We start from the raw sequence: 21,532 nt of genomic DNA, 5'->3' as shown, positions 1-21,532 counted from the left end.
TGAATGCAGTTATTGGTGATAGCCAAACTGTGAGAGTCGTAGCAAATTGTTATGAAATTTGTAGCTTGACATGAATGTTGTGAATGGTGGTTGTGGCAACAACTTGTTGTATAGGTCGTAGTTGAAATCAAGCTATGTTGATAGCTGGTCTCATGAGGTGCAGATCGTTGCTTCAGAATAGTCATTTGGTTGTAGAGATCATAGTAGAAAGTTGTAGAAGTTATGAGCCACATAACTCATAGCTAGACACATATGTCGTAGTGGTGAATTGGGATGATACTTGTAGGTCATAGGGGCTGGAGTTGGGGGCTGCATGAGCTTGCCGATTGCGTAGGCCGTAGTGGTGAGGTGTGTTGACGTTTGTAGGCCATAGGTGCTGGAGTCATGGGTTGCACTATTCATGGATCGCTTAGGGCGCAGTTGGTCCCATTCGCAGTAATAGTAAGCTGTGATAGCGTCCGTAAACCATAAGAAACGGAGTAAAAAATTGCACGAGCTATGAACCATTTAGATTGTAGTTGATCTCGTAGGTTATAACAGTGAGTTGTGATGACATATGTAAGCCGCAGAGGTCAGAGTTGATAACTGCATGAGACGTTGAACACGTAGGTCATGATTGGTCACATAGGCTGCAACGATGAGCTATGATGATGTCTGTAGATCATATAAGCCAGAGCTGGGAGTTGCACGAACTATGGACCAAGTATGTCGTTTTGGTCACGTGGGTTAAAGTGTTGAGCAGTGATGACATTTTCATACCATGGAGATCAAGGTGGAGATTTGCATGAGTTATGAACCACATAGGCTGCAATGGCGACGTATGATGACTTTCATAAGCCGTAGTGTTTGAGTCGGGAGCTGCACGAACTGTGGGTCGCGTAGTTCTTAGTTGGTCATGTATGTCATAATGACGACTAGTGAGTTGCGATGACATCCGTAGACCACATAGATTGAATTCAAAAATTGAATGACATGTGGACCACATGTATCATATTTGGTCATATAACATGTAGCAGTGAACTGTGACGACGTTTGTTGCCACAAAGGTTAGAGTGGTGGCCTGCTCATTATATTTATAATTTTATTATAACACTAACTAAATTTAATATTACTTTTCTCCTTTCTAATAAATAAGTTGGCATCTGAGCCGGTTCAAATTAATAGGCTTAAACTAAGCTTGAGCTAGAACTCCATAAAATTATTAACTTGAGCTGGCTCGGATGAAAAAGCCATACACGTGCGAAAAAGGTGTGGAATGCTTATCGGTGTTGATACGGCACGTGCAGGTCTTTGAGCAGCGCGGCCGGCGAGGCGAGAGAAGGAAGAGCAACTAACTGATCTAGGTTTTCCCCAGCGACAGATCCCGACATTCTTTATCGCCGCCGAATCCTCGGGGTTCTCACTCTTCCTTGATTTCTTACTGCCCCCTTTTCGCTGCCGCTCTAGTAACTGATCTAGGGTTTTATTCATTCCTTACTGACGTGGGTGATAGATCGGGATCAAGGTTAAATGCGAGACGATTAGGGGTTAAGGGGGTGTGATCGACGGATCATTTTGAGGATGAATGCGGTTGTCTTTGGCTTGATCAAAAGTTAAAACTTTCATATTTTTTGTATGAGAAATTTTTATGTTTTCTCCTATTTACCCCTAGTTAGTTAGATTCGTTTTTCTTATTTACCATTTCGATCAATTACTCGCGCTCCGATGTCATATTTGCTCGCTATCGTTTCTTATGCTGGGCGATAATGTTGGAGGGGATCTAGTTTGTTCTATTAATCTCGAATTGTTTTATCTGTTCCCGCATACTGACAATTATCAAATTTTTTATGCTTGTTGATCTGCATTCAGTGGGATACGCTTGTTGGTTTCTTATGTTTATAGTTTTGTTAATGTCTGTCTATTTGATTCTGGCTTGCAGGGCTTTAGGTGGGAGGAGGGCTGCAGTCACTGATCCTGCTTGAAACAGTGAAAGGAAGTTGAAATCCTTACAATAATAAAAGTTTCAATCAGCTGATGCAGTATTGTCACAATATAACTTTATTATTTAGTTTGGTTTTGTTACACATCAATCCCTGACAATGAAGAACCATGAGCGTGCAGCAAATGTCGCTCTTTTAGGTAAAATTTGCAACTTTTGAAGAACAATAATTATGGCGTTCAATTATATTTGATTTTAATATTTAGAGCGAATGAGCTTTTTCCAGTCTGCAAAACTATTTTACTATGTTGAATATGCAAATTTTGTATTATTTGATTCAATAGGCAGGTTATATGGATGTCCCTAGCAAAACATCTCTGAACTTTCCAATTTTCATGTTAATGCATGAGTCAGAATTTGAATAACTGTAGATTATGTAGCAGCACTTGCATGAATTTGTTCTCAGAATGAAGCTCTTTTCTGGAAATCTGTTTCCTATTTTAGGATTTTCAGTGGCTATAGTTTCTTGTTCCACAACAAATTTAGAATGACATGCTTAACTCAGAAAAAATTTGTTAAGCTTGATTACGTAATAGGAGTCTATGTTGACTCATGCTTATTATTCTACAGGTCTGACTTTGGCACCACTTTTCATTAAGGTAAATCCAAATATAAATGTAATATTGTCAGCTTGCTTGACTGTATATGTTGGGTGCTACAGATCAGTCAAACCCACACCACCATCTGTGAGTGAAATTAATATCCTCAAAGGATCTTGCTTTTATATTTTGTTTTTTTAGTACTTGTAGCATTTATTTGCTGTATTTTCCTATAAAGATCTATTATAATCATGCAGGAAACAATGTCAAATGAACATGCAATGCGCTTCCCCCTAGTTGGCAGTGCAGTGCTCCTGTCATTGTTTTTACTCTTCAAGTTTTTGTCAAAAGACTTGGTCAATGCTGTACTCACATGTTACTTTTTTGTGCTCGGGATCATCGCTCTTTCGTATGTCTTCCGTTCATGGCAAAACAATATCTAATCATTTATTTAAACTGTACTAGTCTCGGAATCTTTTGATTAAAACCATGTCTATTGATCTAGTATTATTTTGGTTAACTTATTTGATTTTGACATTGTATATTGCAGAGCGACATTATTGCCTTCAATTAAGCGGTTTCTTCCAAAACATTGGAATGAGGATCTCATTGTTTGGCATGCTCCTTATTTTCGTTGTATGTATGCACCGTTTTCTAATGCATTTTCATTTTTTTTTCCTTGATAACATGCATGCTTCATGTCGATAAATTTTCTTCTTTTTTCTTACATTTTATCAAGTTAAGCTGTGGATGGAATCCATTGCATAAGATGGTTTTGACTAATAAAACTCTGTTTAGTCCATGGATGAAACTTTTGATTGTGAATTAAATGAAATTATGAATATGTTTATTTATCCAACAATTTTTTACTAAACCAATGAAGGGTGCTACCTTGTATTTACATTGTTTGGGAACTTACAGTTTCTTAATTTCTTAGAATTAAATGAAAATATGACATTCAATAGGGTACAATGGAGAAAAATGTTTCATGTAGTGGGATAAAGGCTTGTTGTTGTTATTGTTGTAGGTGTCATTGAGATGATTTTGATATTATTATTCAAGAATAAGAGCAATATTTAAGAGCATGCTAATATAGAGAAATCAATTTTGTGAGTCATCTTATGAAACTATAGGAGAGAGTACTGAATGTAGGTTTGAAAATATTATATTAATTTTGGATAACTGATTTGGTTTCATGCTAGAAAATTCTACCATGAAAATTACTTTTGCATGAGAAGTATAGAGAAAGAAGAAATAATCTTCAAATGATTATTATTAATCTTCAAAAATCATATAATTGAGTACCATTGGAATTGATTTGTTGTACTTGAAGTCAAAAAGGTTCATGCCAAATATATATTGACTTTATTAAAGATGAATGTGATTAAACCTTAACTAGTGTTAGAATTATTTGGAGGCTGACCTGGAGTTTTAATTATGTCAAAGATATATTGATTATAGAGATGTTTATTGAATGTATTCGCAATGTGCCTTGTGTATGGATGTTATGGTTTTAATTTGTGAGATATTAATTGAAATAAGGGTTTAGTATAATGGAGTAAATGTTCAAAAAATAGAGGACTAAAAGTTATATAATTTTTAGTGTTTGTGATTTTGACAATTATCATTCATGTATTAGAAGATAAAGATGATGGATAGTTTTAAAAGGTTTAATATTTGATCTATTATATTGATTAATAGAAGATTGGATGAGCATATAACATCTGAAGTTAAAATAAGAACCGTAGAGATAAGAGGATATCATGGAGGCTAAAAATTAAATTTTCCAAAACCTCAGTTAAGTGTTGATGTAATATGAATCAAAATATTGGGTTGTAAATAAGTCATTTATATCGAAGTTGAGAGCATTGGAAATAACAATATTAAGATAGATGTGTGGCAAAGCTATGATGGATAAATTAAATAATTATTATATTGTAAGAAAGGGTGCAATGACATCTATTGAATATAAGAAAATCAAAACTAAACTTTTAGGCGGTTTGGGCATATGAATATGTACTTGCTAGAGAAGTCAATAAAAATAATGTCTTAGCATTAGGAAGAAAATTAAGTGTATATAAGGTTGCATTGTTATATTATTATTCAAAATGAGATGCGGAGAATGTGTTTAGCACCTCACACGATACTTAATGGGAAAGAATGGAAAATAAGGATTTATAATGCCAACTTAGAGAGTTTGAATGAAGTTTATGATTATGTTTTGTTTCCTTCCACTTGAATATTCCCATATTTGTATTTTAACCCATTATAAACAATGTGACCCTTTGGGTTTAGTTTTTGATTTTTATGAATGTCTTATACTGTTTTGGGCCCTTTTATATTCATCTAAAACTTTAATTTACCTAATCAACACCACTTGAGCACTCATGTCTAACGATGAAGAGATTTCCATCAAAGAGTTTAGTTTGCTTTATTATTTTTCTCAAGTTCTTATGTTTCAAGTGTTGGATGATGTCCCTAATCTTAAAAATAGGGGCGAAACAAAAATTTTATTTGATGGGGCACAATATAATAATTTTAAGGATAACCATTATTTTTTTTAATTCTAATATAAAATTTATAAAATATACTAACAAAAAATATAAAAATATTATTTGAAATAATTATAATAGTATAATTATTTTATTATTAATAATATAATTATTTTATTAGATATTATAACATGAAATCTACTTAAGATTTTTTAAACCCAATAGAATTATGAATTTATTTAAATACACATGCTACACATTTTTATTTATAATACTATGTAATAATCTTAGAGGAAGATATTCAACATAAGTGGGCGAGATATTTTGATAAACTTTTCAATGAAGTTTTTCAAAATACGATCAACCCTATCGATCTTAATATCATTATCAATAATAAAATTATTAATTTTTACCGTCACATTAGTAAGAAAGAAGTTGATGAGACTTTAAAGAAAACAAAAGGTGCAAAATTAGTAGGACCTAATGATATTCCAATTGAGCTGTTGAGATATTTAGGCGATTTGGGAGTTTCTTGGCTTACTAAACTCATTATTTTAAAAACCAAAAATATGCCTCAAGAGTAGAGAGAGAGTAGCACTTGATTCACAAGAGTGTGCAATTTATAGAGGAATTAAGTTAATTTGTCATACATTAAAATTATGGGATAGAGTAATTAAACCTATATTAAGATGTGATACTGAGATTTTTTATAATCAGTTTGGATTTATGACGGACAAGTCTACTATGGAAGCTATACATTTATTGAGAGGTTTGATGGAGTACAATGAGAATAAGGAGAATCTACATATGATTTTTATTGATGTAGAAAAAGCTTACGGTAAGGTTCCTAGAGAAATTCTTTGGAGAGTTATAGAAAAAAAGTGTTAATGACTCATATTCAAGTCATTAAAGATATGCATATTAGAGTTGTTACTTGTGTTCGAACAGAATGAGAATTGACAAAGTATTTTCTTATTTCAGTTGGATTACATACTTTGGTGTATGCTTTTCGTCGATGATATCCTTCTTGTGGATAAGATTAGATAATGTGTTAAGGAAAAACTTGAATTATCAGGGTCTACATTGGAGTATAAAGGCCTTCGTTTGAGTAGATTTAAGACTAAATAAATGGAAATATAGTTTTAGTAATAGTAGATCTAGTGACAGAGTTATAACTACTGGTGTTCAAATCATTAAAAGGTGTGAACATTTTAGATATCTCGGGTCTATTGCTCAAAGTGATGGTGATATAGATAATGCATTGGGTCTTTTGTGTGATAGAAAAACACTGCTTAGGCTTAAAGGAAAATTTTATAAGATGATGGTGAGACATGCAATGCTTTATGGCGCCTAACGTTGGCCTATAAAAGAGAAGCATAAAACTAAGTTACGTGTTGCTGAGATGAGAATGCTTAGGTAGATGACTTGTCACTTACAGACAAAATACCAAACGAATGCATCCACCAAAGGGTTGGTGTAGCTCCAGCGGCAGACAAGCAGAGAATTGTCTTAGATGGTTTGATCACATTAAAAGTTGATCATCTGATGATCCCACTAAGATAATAGATGTTTAAGGTTTCCTTGACAATGGAATGGAGGAAAGGAAATTTTGATAGATCCGACTCAGATATAAATCGATTGCGCCCGACGACGGAGTCTAGCTCTTGTTGGGCTCGAGCAAGGATCTTTGGTTGACGAATGAGCTCCGCTAATATCCATTCTACTGTAATCGATGTAGTTTCAGTTCCCGCAATGAACATATCCTACAAAAACCCAAAATAAAAAAATAAATAACACTAAGGAACTAAAAATATATTATTAACTAAAAACATATAAAAAAACAAATTAAAAAAAAATAATTATTATATTTATAGCTCATGAACAAGCTCGTTAAGCTGCTCTATTAAAACTCGATATAGACTTAAAACTTACTATAAATTATAATTTAAAATATAATATAATTTAAATAAAATAAGATTAAATATTAATTTAAAATTAAAATGCTTCTTATATTACTATAATGAAAATAATTAAATTTGCTCAAGTCTCTAAAAAAATATTTTTATTTAATACAAACATACTTTGGGAGAAAGCAAAACTAAATTATAAAAAAATTTTAAAATATGAAAACTTTGTGCAATCCGTTTCTTTTTTATGTTTATTATTATTTAGGATGGTTTACATACACCTAAACTACAATTTTAACCTATATTTTTTATGTGATATGAAAGATTTAGGTGGTATAAATGTAAAAAATAGGGTTTAGGTGTAGATATGTAGATACATAGGAATTGGGTGGTATGCATATAAATGCCCCTATTAAACTTTAATGTGAAGTTCGACGCATGAAAGTGAAAGTTTCTTGCACTTTGTAATCCCACATTTGGAAAGAGACTATATATTTCTATTCTTTAAATTGAATAGCACAGTTGAATGCCTAAAAAATGTAGAGCGTTTTGTGAGCTTGAAGATTGAAAGGTTATGATAGATTTAATCAATTTTATTCTATTTAAAAATTTTATTTCTGATTATAAATATTAAGTCATAATTTATTTATAGTTAAGCCGGGCTCACTTAAGCCAACCTGAAGATAAATGAGCTCTTGTTCGGTTTGGGCTGCAATTTTATCATTTTTGGGATTGATCAGTGAGGGCACGTCCCCCACTATAGCTCTGCCCATGATTAAAATATTCAATTTTTTTTCCTATTTAATTTTGCTAAGTGATGATTTTGCTCGTCTTAATTATTCTATTGTTTATCATATACTTCTAGTTTATGCAAACTCCATGTTATAGCGGGGTGGACCAGTGACTTCTCCTAAATCCTTATATATATAAAATCTTAGTTTTTATCCAACAATTCTTGTACATTTTATTGTATTTACCCCTAAACTCGTTTGTAGACTTTTTTTTTCCTCCACTCGTACAAAAGCCTAGTTCCATCAATAAAAGACAAGTGAACATATTTACTTAATGCTGTGATTTTGTTTTCTTCTGGTTTTCTTCACCAGGACTTCGTTACTTCATGTTCTGATTATGTTTTCTTCTGCTTTGGTGCAGCTATTACAGTAGAATTCACCAGGTCTCAGATAGTTTCCTCCATTCCTGGAACATTTTTCTGTGCTTGGTACGCTTCTCGAAAGCATTGGTTAGCAAACAATGTCTTGGGAATTTCATTCTGCATTCAGGTTTGCTTCTCTCCTACTTTATGGGGTTCATGATTTGTTTTCTTGCACAAATAGATAATCACCACCTTTGCAATAAATTATAGTATCTTTTTATGCATATTCTTGCCTTTTCCCTTGAACTATTTTTTTCTCTTTTTTTTTTTGTTTGCTTGGCTTGATATCATTTTGTCCTTATGCTTAATGGAACTATTATTTAAAATGCTTATCCAATTTTACTTGAAACCTATACCACACTGAATATTAAAATATTATTTGCATAACATTTTGTACTAATTTGTGATTTAGAACTTTCATGGAGCAATTTTACTTTCATATAATTGCTAGACAATGTTGGTTGAATCATTCTTTACTCCCTTACCCGACATATCAAAATTGTTCACGGCTAAGCAATGCCTAAGGTACAATAAGCCTACATGGGTTGTAGCTCGGGGGTTGCTTAAGATCATTATAGCCCAACGAAGATGCTATTTGAAAATGTATAAACCCATCATTCATTGGCTTATATATTAGTTTAATAGTTTTTTTGGTTTTCAAATCCCATATATTCCCTGCTTCTTCCTAGCCATCGTCACCACGGGCTTAAATTAAGAGCCCGTTTGGGGCGGCTTAAAACTGCGGACGGCATTTTAAAAACTCCGCCATGATGTTTGGTTCGCATGTTTTGTCGACTAATTTCAAAACAGCGTTTACTGTTTAGGAAACACGCGGACCGCGGGATGATACTCACGGGCCGCCATCGTTTGCAGCGTTTTACTCCTATGCCCTTTTTTGCATATGGGAGATCGTTTTCGCATCTGCCGTTCCATCGTTCGCATTCTCCGCCCTAGACGCTCCTCCTCTTCTTCGACAATCCGTTCTCGACATGTATAACCCTTCTTTTCCTCCTTCGTCGGCTTTCCTTCTTCGGCATTCTCGTTCGGATCTTCTCTCCCTTTTTTTTATACTTGTCCTCAGCCGCGACAAAGAACTCCCTATGGTGCTTGTAGCGGAATAGATGGAGGAAGTTTACGCGGGCAAGCGATGCACCACATCCTAGGCTGTAAATAATTTCGGTGGCCACACCCTTAAGACATCCATTACGCTCGCTAAAGTCAATGCTGTGGAAACGAGCTGGGGCTTTGTGATGGTGGGTATGCGATCGAAAAACTGAACCTGCGCCCTTTCTTTGTGCTCAGAGCTCTACACATTTTTATTTATTTATTTATTTTTTGCCATCACTAAGCATATCACAGCAATTATTTGAATGTAAGATATTACCTATTTTTTTGATCGGATCTTCTTTCACTGTATGACCTCCCTGTATCATAGCATTTTGTGGAGTCTATTTAGGTTTTAGATTTATAATTGGGTGGTGTCTATGTAATTGACCTTTGTTAAATGTAAGATCCTAGCATTTTTTTTTCCACTGTATGACTTCCGTGGATCTTGTTTCATTGTATGACCTCTGTAGGGATCGAGTGCTGTTTATTTAATTGCCCCTTTCGATTGAGCAAAGTTTCATACTTCATTATGAAAAATATGAAAGAAGATGTTGAAGTAAAATATGAAAATATCATACTTCAATATGTAAACAAAACGAGCAATTGAGCAAAGTTCAGATATTTGATCCTTGCTTTGTTTGTGAATTCTTCATATTGCTTGTCTTTGGCAGCTTATGGTTGATCCATGCTTTCTCTGTGCAATTGAGCAAAGTTCCTTGAGCATATTGATTAGCACATCAAGGTAGAATTTCAAAACATTCTTCTCCATTACTTACAGCTTCTTAGCACGTTCAAAGAACAAGAATATTTTTTTATTTAGTAAAATTTTTGTTGTGAAAACTTAATGGGCCATGCCTAATTGTAAAAATATATTATTTGGTAGAAAAATTAGTACATAAGTGACATTTATATTATTGCTCTTAGTCAACATAATTTATGTCAAAGGCCCCAAGGTTAATCATTTAATGAAAGTTATAAATGTAGCAAGAGTTTGTGTTGGTTAGGTTGATTATTTCCTTTGATAAGATGAACAATTTGTCTCTAGTACCCTTTTCTTTAGATTTTAGGGAGCATTGTGGACAAATGACGACTGTTGTCCCATTTAAAAAGGATGATGAGTGACACGATTACTATTGTTGTATGCAACAAGACGATCATCTAGGTAAATTGTTGTTGGACATTTCTTTAGAGATCTTTCATTTGTAGAAAAAACCTCTCAAATGAGCTGAAAATGAGCTTTATTTATAACCTTTACCAGTGATATTTCCTTTTATTTGAAATATTAATTTACAAGTCAGTTGTTTTCGCCAAACAACTTATCCAGAACAGAGGCAGAATGATCATTTATCCAGAATTAGTTGTTTTCCAAACGCACAAACCAAACAGTCAGATTGCTTATACAGATCAGATGCTGGATAAGCTGCAACTGCCCCAAACAGACCCTAAGTGTGCATTTGCAGTCCTTCCCCCACCCATCATCACTCCCAGACTCATAATTCGCCCTTAATTTTTTTTGGCATCACCCACTATAAGTAGATTGAAGAGTAGCAAGGCCTCCATATGCTTCCTATGGGAACTAGGTGGAGATCGAGACCTTAGTCTCACTGGCATATCCCGTTGTAGTAGAGGAGCGGGACCGCCATGTAATTTCTGTGGGAGTTGGGAGGGAGATAAAGAGAGGAGAGTGCCTCCTTTATGTTGGCTGCATTCACTTATGTGGCTTGGCTTGGTGAAGTTAACTCGATATTGGTCAAAGGAGAGGGGCCATCATCAAATAGTTATGTGCTACTAGTCAGTGTTGTTCGATCATTAGTTGATCATATCAGGCTAGCGTTTGAAGGGTCAAACTTGACTTTTTCACATATTAAATCATAATATAATTTTGCTGCCTTATTAATGAATTATTTTTCCATGTTATTTTGTTTTTGTTAGTTTAAGCAATAAGAGGCAGATCAAAAACATCAAATAACAGAGGACAAAATTATAATGCTTAATGACATGTATTCAGAACATTTTATTAACACTGCATCAGATCAACACATTTTCAGCATAACAAACTCAACTGTTTTAAATAATCATTTCATTTAAAAATAATAAATGATGAAACCAAGGAGATTTATGTCATGATTTTTTTTTTGTTTCCTTAAAGTGAAATTTGAGTATTTATCATACTTATTTTTTTCTTAAAGTAATGCCAATCAACTGAAAATTAAAGGTGCAAAGAAAATTTTTATAGTTACATATTTTGAAAATACATATTTTTAAACCCATCAATTTGTAACCTCACTAAATTTTTTTTTTAACTCAGCCCTTGACAATAATCCTCACGTAGGGGCTGCTTGAGGCTTTGCAATGCCTTGGGGGAGACTATTATAATTGGGGCTACGGAAAATGATGCAATACCTTGGTAGGCTAATGGCACCAGTTAGTGGCCCTGGGTGGAGTGTTTCCGGCATTGTGGTGCTCATCCTTATGTTCGTAAGGCCCACTCGCTGTTATCATTGGCCTACTACTAAATAAACCCATTGAGTGGCTTATTTTGTTATGTTTGCAAATTTTGGAAGGCGGTTGAGTTATTCTAAGAGTTTTCTCTTGGGGTTGACAAGGTGGATAGTATTTATAAGTTTAGATTTTAGGTGCATCATATGAATTACACATATGACCAATTTTGGTTAACAAGCAATTTATTCTATGAAACTATTTTTCCACAAAATATTCATTGTTTTATTTTTAGGTGTATCAATGTTTTTTCCCCTTTCTTGGTAATTGTACAACATTATGCGACTAATATTTGCTATATATAATATTATCAATCATTTCAAAAGTTTTGCGCTTTGGCAAACTGTACTCCCCGATGCTTGACACAGTACATCGTGCTTATTGCATACACTCACTATACATACACAAACTAAAAACTCATACTCCCTATTTGCTTCCTACGACACTAAATATAATTAAGAAAAGAGTTTAGGCCACTTTAGGCACATTAGACTATCTATTTTGGCAGTGTTCTTTCTTTAATATTTATTTGTGCAATCCAAAAATGTTCTTTGGGCCAAATTTATATTTCTATTTCAAATATTTGTGGTTATTTTGGTGAATCCCCTGCTAAATTATTCTTGTTTATTTCATCTTAAGATGCTAGTCTGTATTGTACTGCTCTAGCTGTATTACTTATGATTTATATTTATTTTGCCTATTTCTTTCACTTTAAATATAAGGTGCATCCGTCCACAAGCCATCAAAGTCCTTTTTTTTGTGCACTTCTTCAACCTTTCATTTTTCCACCATTAATATAAGATAGTTCCTCACTTGATCCATACAAGGCATTCAATTTTAGTCTTTTCATTTTACCTCACTCAAATAAGGTTATTTGATCGTTGCCTAGCACATAGTTCACATTGCTTGATTGGTTTATAATTTCATAAAATTTATCTTTCAATTTAATTGAAGTTTCATTCATGCATCCTAAGTAGTTCATTTTATTTTGTCAACTTAAACTTTTGTCCTAATTTATATATCTTGGTTTGTTTGTTTAATAAATCCATTTTACTCGAACTTATCATTTGAAGTATCACTTTGAATGATATTGTCTAATAATTGCTAATATACAACAAACAAATTGCAGTTCATATTTCATGAACTCAATCTCTTATTAATCCTTTTAGCCTTATTTCTTCTGTAAGTTTCTCTATTATTTAAACTTTTCAAACTTTAAGAGTTCTAGCAATTAAATTATACTTTCAGCTAATGCCGTATAAATTGATGCTTCATTTTAGATATAATTTGTAAGAAACTTGATAACTAATACAAAAAAAATACAGTATATATATTGCTTGTTTTTTATTCTGTCCTATTATACTTGAAAATTTTATGATCATTAATGTTACCCGTTATTGTGTGTCATAGACATCTTTATCAATATACATTTCTTCTTCATGCCAATCAAATTAACTTTTATGATTTTTAATGATAATCCTTTCACAATTGTTGCAATTATAGTAGAATACATGTGAATCATATAACGTACATTACGGGAGACTAATGGAAGGACTAGGAAAATATGTTTTGGAGTATTAGTCTAGTTTTATGGCAAGATCTACCATGAAGGCTATTTTTATGTTAAGGTATTTTATGAACATATGAAGAGGATCAAAATGATGTTTCTTAAACATGAAACAATATGAAAAATTGATGGTTAAATTTTGGTTGGATGGTGTCTAAAACCATCTGAACAACTTTCTAGCTTGTTGGATGTTGATTATTGAAAAACACTCTACTTTATGCATTAATAGTTCATTTTGAGGCAGTTCTGGTTGTCTATAGAAGTACCTGTAGAATTGTTATAGGAGAATTATATTTTTAGAACGTTATGGATATTATAATTTTTGTTCTGAAAAAAATCAAACAACTTTCTTATAATTATCCCAGTTTAGTATATTTTCTTGTGAAAAGATTGCTCGTCGATATAGAAATTTCTAAAGCCAACAAGAAAATTGTATGAAAACAAACAATTGGCTGCTTTCTAAAAAGCAAAGTTGTGAAAAAACTGTGCAAAATGGATCCTAAGTCTTCTTCATGCCAATCAAATTAACTTTTATGATTTTTAATGATAATCCTTTCACAATTGTTGCAATTATAGAAGAATACATGTGAATCATATAACGTACATTGTGGGAGACTAAAGGAAGGACTAGGAAAATATGTTTTGGAGTATTAGTCTAGTTTTATGGCAAGATCTACCATGAAGGCTATTTTTATGTTAAGGTATTTTATGAACATATGAAGAGGATCAAAATGATGTTTCTTAAACATGAAACAATATGAAAAATTGATGGTTAAATTTTGGTTGGATGGTGTCTAAAACCATCTGAACAACTTTCTAGCTTGTTGGATGTTGATTATTGAAAAGCACTCTACTTTTTGCATTAATAGTTCATTTTGAGGCAGTTGTGGTTGCCTATAGAAGTACCCGTAGAATTGTTATAGGAGAATTATATTTTTAGAAAGTTATGGATATTATAATTTTTGTTCTGAAAAAAATCAAACAACTTTCTTATAATTATCCCAGTTTAGTATATTTTCTTGTGAAAAGATTGCTCGTCGATATAGAAATTTCTAAAGCCAACAAGAAAATTGTATGAAAACAAACAATTGGCTGCTTTCTAAAAAGCAAAGTTGTGAAAAAACTGTGCAAAATGGATCCTAAGTCAATCTCTAAACATGGATTTTGTACTCGATATTTTGCAATTTACTAGTTTTTTTAGTCTTGACATCTCTAACTTGCTATTTTTTTCTTTTACTCTTTACACGCTACGATTTCAATTTCAAGTAATATAGCATGTTGCAAAGCTATGAGGCAGCTTTTTTAATGAGTTCTCAAAGAGATTCACTCTGGAAGAATGCTTTCTGGCTGTATAAGATTTTTGACCTTTGCTGTATGTGGACGAGTTTTATTTCCTTGTGATGTTTATTAGTTTGAACTTCTAATAAAAAATTTGATGTGCTCCAGGGCTGCCACACTGAATGGATAGGTTTAGAAGAGAACCTCATTAGGAAACAACATAAATCTGAAAAGAAAAATTTAGGATTAATCTCATTCCTTAAATCTATTAAAGCGAAGTATTTGTTTCTAGTGGCAAGAATGTGACTTGCTATTGTTAAGAAAATAGCATAATATGATGGAATTTATCTTTAAGATTGCTCGTCGATATAGAAATTTCTAAAGCCAACAAGAAAATTGTATGGAAACAAACAATTGGCTGCTTTATAATTATCCCACTTTAGTATATTTTCTTGTGAAAAGATTGCTCGTCGATATAGAAATTTCTAAAGCCAACAAGAAAATTGTATGAAAACAAACAATTGGCTGCTTTCTAAAAAGCAAAGTTGTGAAAAAACTGTGCAAAATGGATCCTAAGTCAATCTCTAAACATGGATTTTGTACTCGATATTTTGCAATTTACTAGTTTTTTTAGTCTTGACATCTCTAACTTGCTATTTTTTTCTTTTACTCTTTACATGCTACGATTTCAATTTCAAGTAATATAGCATGTTGCAAAGCTATGAGGCAGCTTTTTTAATGAGTTCTCAAAGAGATTCACTCTGGAAGAATGCTTTCTGGCTGTATAAGATTTTTGACCTTTGCTGTATGTGGACGAGTTTTATTTCCTTGTGATGTTTATTAGTTTGAACTTCTAATAAAAAATTTGATGTGCTCCAGGGCTGCCACACTGAATGGATAGGTTTAGAAGAGAACCTCATTAGGAAACAACATAAATCTGAAAAGAAAAATTTAGGATTAATCTCATTCCTTAAATCTATTAAAGCGAAGTATTTGTTTCTAGTGGCAAGAATGTGACTTGCTATTGTTAAGAAAATAGCATAATATGATGGAATTTATCTTTAATAACTAAAGTTCTGTTTGTGAGAACTTTTTGTTACTGCAATCATAGTTCTATTTGGGTAACCGTTGCTTTCTAAATATTTTTGTGGTTGAAAACTATTTTTTTGTAATAAGATTGTTAATGTGCAGTAATTGTAAGGAAGCTATTTTCTTGCTTTATGGAATAGATAAATACTTATAAATCTCATTGTAGCATTCTAAAAAATCGATTTCGTCACCACAGTTTTATACAAAAAACTATAGCAGTCTGAAACAAAGTCTAAGAAATATTAATCTAAGAAACCAGCTTTAGCTTCATATTTTACCCCCTATTTTTTAATGCTTGCTTACGTTCATACTTATACATTGACCATGCTCTTTTTTTTTTTCAGGGAATTGAGATGCTATCTTTGGGCTCATTTAAAACCGGCGCTATACTTCTGGTGAGGAAAATACATTATTTAGACCACTGAAGTCACATATGATGTTTTTCTTAAGTTATGAGCTTGGCGGTTGTGCGCTATATTCATGAAATTTTAGTGCTTTACATCATACTTGATTGCTTTTTCACTTTTGCTATACCGGCATCAAGAATTTCCAGGGAAAATGAAGGATAAATATAGATGTAAAAAGTTATGAGCTTGGCAGTTGTGCGCTATATTCATGAAATTTTTTTTCTTGTTTTGTTTAGATGCTACGCTTTACATCATACTTGATTGCTTTTTCACTTTTTCTATACCAACATCAAGAATTTCCAGGGAAAATGAAGGAAAAATATAGATGTAAAAAGTTATGAGCTTGGCAGTTGTGCGCTATATTCATGAAATTTTAGTTCTTGTTTTGTTTAGATGCTACGCTTTACGTCATACTTGATTGCTTTTCACATTTTCTATACCGGCATCAAGAATTTCCTGGGAAAATGAAGGAAAAATATAGATGTAAAAAGGATAGATGAAAAATAATTTGACTCAAAATTGTGTACAAAGACTGACAAATTCATTTCAACACTCGATAAAGCCAACTCAAACTTGTTGGTAGGGTTAGTATGATGATGTTCATGGCATCAGAAAATATTAGGGTTCTTGCATTAGAGAAATTGCTTCGACTTATGCAAAATTATTCACATGTTAAACCATTAATTACCTTCTCAGGGTGCTGCAGCTCAATAGAAGTAATGCATTTTTTTTTTAAAAAAACTGTAAAATCTTATGGATAATATATATTTTTTCCTAGAGAAAAGGTGAGATAACTTTTATGAAAGAAAACCATAAAATGCTATTGTGAAAAGCTTCTCACCACACAATTTTTTTAAAACAAGTTAGAAAGTCATAGCCAAACAGCGATGGGACGGTGGTATGTAGAAGCTCTTGAGAACTATCTAAATTCACTCTTAGATAGTTTTACATTTTCTGCTGTGATAAGGTTTGCTGCATAATTCATAAAGGCATGGACATAATTTTTATACTATTTTTTGGAAGATTTACATACCTACCAATACCTACGACACAATTCTTATGTATTTGCATACATAACACCTAAACTTTGATTCAGACATTCATATCAATTTACCTCTATATGAAAAGGTGCATTGTGCTTTTAAAAAGTTAGTAAAGCGGTATCTTTCAAGAAAAGAAAAATGCCATATTATGTTCATATTATGAAACATATATTAGTTTTTCTTATGCAAAATTATTCACATGTTAAACCATTAATTACATTATCAGGGTGCTGCAGCTCAATAGAAGTAATGCATTAAAAAAAAAAAAAAACTGTAAAATCTTATGGATATTATATATTTTTTCCTAGAGAAAGGTGAGATAACTTTTATGAAAGAAAACCATAAAATGCTATTGTGAAAAGCTTCTCACCACACAATTTTTTTAAAACAAGTTAGAAAGTCATAGCCAAACAGCGATGGGACGGTGGTATGTAGAAGCTCTTGAGAACTATCTAAATTCACTCTTAGATAGTTTTACATTTTCTGCTGTGATAAGGTTTTCTGCACAAGTCATAAGGCATGGACAGAATTTTTATACTATTTTTTTGAAGATTTACATACCTACCAATACCTATGACACAATTCTTATGTATTTGCATACATAACACCTAAACTTTGATTCAGACATTCATAACAATTTACCTCTATATGAAAAGGTGCATTGCACTTTTAAAAAGTTAGTAAAGCGGTATCTTTCAAGAGAAGAAAAATGCCATATTCAGTTCATATTATGAAACATATATTAGTTTTTTTTGGTATTCCATTTCTTGTTTAGTTCTTCTCTGTCCTTCCACATTATCATTTTTGGCTCAAATTTGCTTGCAGGTATTTTTGTCGCTTTGGCTTTGCGTTTTGATGTCACGAGGGGTAAACAAAATCGTTATTTTAACAGTGCTTTTCTTGGCTACACTGTTGGTCTGGTTCTCACAATAGTTGTGATGAACTGGTTTCAGGCTGCACAGGTGAGTTCTTGGAGCTTTATACAGTTCAAGTAAAGTGCCAAGATAGTCCCCTGACTATTTACATTATCGTTTTAATCTCAGAGTCTATAAAATTGTGATATTAGTCCCCATAAGTAAGCCTCCATTAAAAGAGTATAGGGGATTAAATTGACGCTTTTATTGACTCTGGGACTAAAATGCCCCATTGCAAAGAGTCAAGGAACCATTTTGAGACTTTTCTCGATACGTTTTATTTCGATAGCATTTCTGTTTCGATCCTTACTCATGCTGTCTTATTCTCTGCAATCTGCAGCCTGCTCTCCTCTATATAGTTCCTTGTGTGGTTGGGTTTGTAGCAGTCCATTGCATATGGCATGGTGAAGTGAAGCCGGTTTGTTCTTTAATTACTCGAATTACATGTCTTTTTTTTTTTGGTAAAGCAAGCTCATTAATCCTGCATTTTTGCATGTTTATTCTTTTTATTTTTTTGCTATTCATCTATCCTTATTCGGTAATGTTTAGGGATGAATTGATTTTTGGGGCATGTAATTGCATACCACAATTCTTATGTATTCACATATCTAAACATTTATAACAATCAAAACTTTAATACATAAAAATATCATAATTGTTAACTTTTTAAAGTGAATGACATCTTTTCATGCATAGATTTATAAAAAGTAAGTGTTATAAGTGTAATTATCAAATTTGAGGTGAGATATGTAAATATATAAGAATTGTGTGGTATGAATGTAATTTTTCCTTCATGTTTTTAAGCTGTGGTATGATATGAAAAAAAGAAAATTTACATACATACCACTTTATGTATTTAAATATCTAACACTAGACTTCCCTGTGCATGAAAAGGTGTATTCCACCCTTTAGAAGTTAATGCGGTGGTATTTTGATGTGATATGAAAGATTTAGGTGGTAAAAATGTAACAAAGCAAAGTTTAGGTGTTAGATATGTAAATACATAACAATTAGGAGTTATGTATGTAAATTTCCCCATGAATAAAGTTAGACCGGTAAAGCCATGGAAGACTATTTGACATATCATGCTTTGTGTGTGGGAGAGAATAATGGTGGAGATAGTGGTTAGGTTCTTTGGTGAAGTTTGCTTTGTAAATTTTAGGAAGGATGAGATCACCACTTAATTCTTATGTTGCATGTTTATTCTTTTTATTTTTTTGCTATTCATCCATCCTTATTCGGTTCAGTAGTGTTTAGGGATGAATTGATTTTTGGGGCATGTAATTACATACCACAATTCTTATGTATTCACATATCTAAACATTTATAACAATCAAAACTTTAATACATAAAAATATCATAATTGTTAACTTTTTAAAGTGAATGACATCTTTTCATGCATAGATTTATAAAAAGTAAGTGTTATAAGTGTAATTATCAAATTTGAGGTGAGATATGTAAATATATAAGAATTGTGTGGTATGAATGTAATTTTTCCTTCATGTTTTTAAGCTGTGGTATGATATGAAAAAAAGAAAATTTACATACATACCACTTTATGTATTTAAATATCTAACACTAGACTTCCCTGTGCATGAAAAGGTGTATTCCACCCTTTAGAAGTTAATGCGGTGGTATTTTGATGTGATATGAAAGATTTAGGTGGTAAAAATGTAACAAAGCAAAGTTTAGGTGTTAGATATGTAAATACATAACAATTAGGAGTTATGTATGTAAATTTCCCCATGAATAAAGTTAGACCGGTAAAGCCATGGAAGACTATTTGACATATCATGCTTTGTGTGTGGGAGAGAATAATGGTGGAGATAGTGGTTAGGTTCTTTGGTGAAGTTTGCTTTGTAAATTTTAGGAAGGATGAGATCACCACTTAATTCTTATGTATTTACATATCTTAACACCTAAACTTCAATTTTTACGTATAATTTATATTTTCTATGCATTAAAAAATGCATTTCACTTTTTAAAAATCAAAATAGTGATATTTTTATATGATACAAAATATTTGAGTGCTATAAATATAAAACGTAAAATTGAAGTGTTAGGTGCATACATATGTAAGAATTGGGTGGTATATATTTAATTTATAAAATAAATAAATAACACACACTCTCTCTCTCTCTCTCTCTGACTTCACCAATTAGCTTATAAAGATGGCGAGTTCATATGGATCACAATCATATCAATGCATAATCAAAGTGATACAAGGTGTAGTAGTTTATATGTACATAGATTGAGGCTAAATGATTGTATTAGAGGTCAGACAGAGCGCTTTATTATCATCTCTGATATTTGTTGAATGAACATTTAATACGTTAGAGGAACCTTCTCTAACTGACTCACCTGAAGTGCGCTTATTCATTACATAATGGTTGAGGCTGTAGTTTCTTACCGTGAGGTCGCTAGTTCAAATAACACATATTAACTCTGGCAATATGGATGTTTGGTGCACTTCCCAATGGAAAGTGAGAAATCATTAATATTGGTCAAATATAACATTTTGAACAGCTGATAATTAAAGAATTAGATAAATGCAAGCAATATCCAATACATATATAGGACTTTCTATCATACTTGTTGATGTTATTACACAATTTAGTTTTGGGATGATGAACCAAGTGTATTTATTTTTTGTGCTGTGCAGTTTTTGGAGTATGATGAATCTAAGATTAGTGCTAACGAAAATAGAGATTCAAACAGTACAGATTTTGGCAGCAAGACCGAAAAGAAATTGGAGTAGTTGCTTTAGACTGCATCTGTAATCCACAGCGGATTATGTACCTTTAATATTGATGTAAACGGCTCAGAAAATTTATGGAATTTCACTCACTTTGTTCAGTAGCAGTAGTTAAAGTGCATTTTCTGTTGAGCTTTTTTCCAGTCAGATATGAGGATGAGAAATGTCGTGCTTTTGCTGAATTCATTGCCCAAATCAAATGCTCTATTTGACTAAGTTGTTGTTACTATTGGGAGAAGATTTGAGTTAAAGATGGAACTTATAATTATTAAATTTTATTTTGAGGTGAGAATTATATCTGCTTGGTTGATGTAATGTGATGGCAAATCGGTTCAACAGTTTATATATTTATATAGAGAAATGGATCATTTTTCTTTGCGTCTATGCTATTCAGATCTTTGATATCATGGCATGTAAATGTAAGATTATAAATTATGGGTCTTTTTATTAAGGGGGCATTCACATACAATGCCATACTATAAAATTGTGTATGTTTCATATCTTAATCGGTAGAATATATATATATATATATATTTGTGTTGTGTTCTCCAATTCTTTGATTGTCATCTATTATGTCAGTTCTAAATCCTCAATGCTGGGGTTTGATCCTGCTGGTGTGACGGTTAAGAGCTCGACCTCTAATATAATAGCCTCAAGCCAATCTTTAATATATACGCATCGGTGGTGGTCAAATTATTCCTATTTTTTAAAACTAAAATAACTTTTTTTTTTATAACTATCACACTAATAAATATGATTCTCAGAAGTAATATCAAAGTATTAAAATTTCTAGAATACAATTTG

At 32.3% G+C, this 21,532-nt stretch overlaps 1 protein-coding gene across 1 annotated transcript; it reads left to right on the top strand.

The window, feature by feature from the left end:
- The first annotated feature begins 1,249 nt into the window (after positions 1-1,249).
- On the top strand, positions 1,250-21,064 carry LOC110022158 (signal peptide peptidase 1-like). Its single transcript, XM_020720974.1, has 11 exons — positions 1,250-1,395; positions 1,919-2,118; positions 2,549-2,664; positions 2,775-2,926; positions 3,068-3,153; positions 8,069-8,196; positions 15,954-16,004; positions 17,716-17,747; positions 17,835-18,021; positions 18,314-18,391; positions 20,636-21,064. Exons 2-11 carry the CDS (start codon positions 2,079-2,081, stop codon positions 20,729-20,731), a joined length of 966 nt encoding a protein of 321 aa, XP_020576633.1. The 5' UTR covers positions 1,250-1,395; positions 1,919-2,078; the 3' UTR covers positions 20,732-21,064.
- The last annotated feature ends 468 nt before the right edge of the window (positions 21,065-21,532 follow it).

This window comes from Phalaenopsis equestris, unplaced genomic scaffold (assembly GCF_001263595.1).
Source record: "Phalaenopsis equestris unplaced genomic scaffold, ASM126359v1 Scaffold000174, whole genome shotgun sequence".
NCBI lineage: Eukaryota > Viridiplantae > Streptophyta > Magnoliopsida > Asparagales > Orchidaceae > Phalaenopsis > Phalaenopsis equestris.
This window is presented reverse-complemented; position numbering and strand designations above follow the sequence as displayed.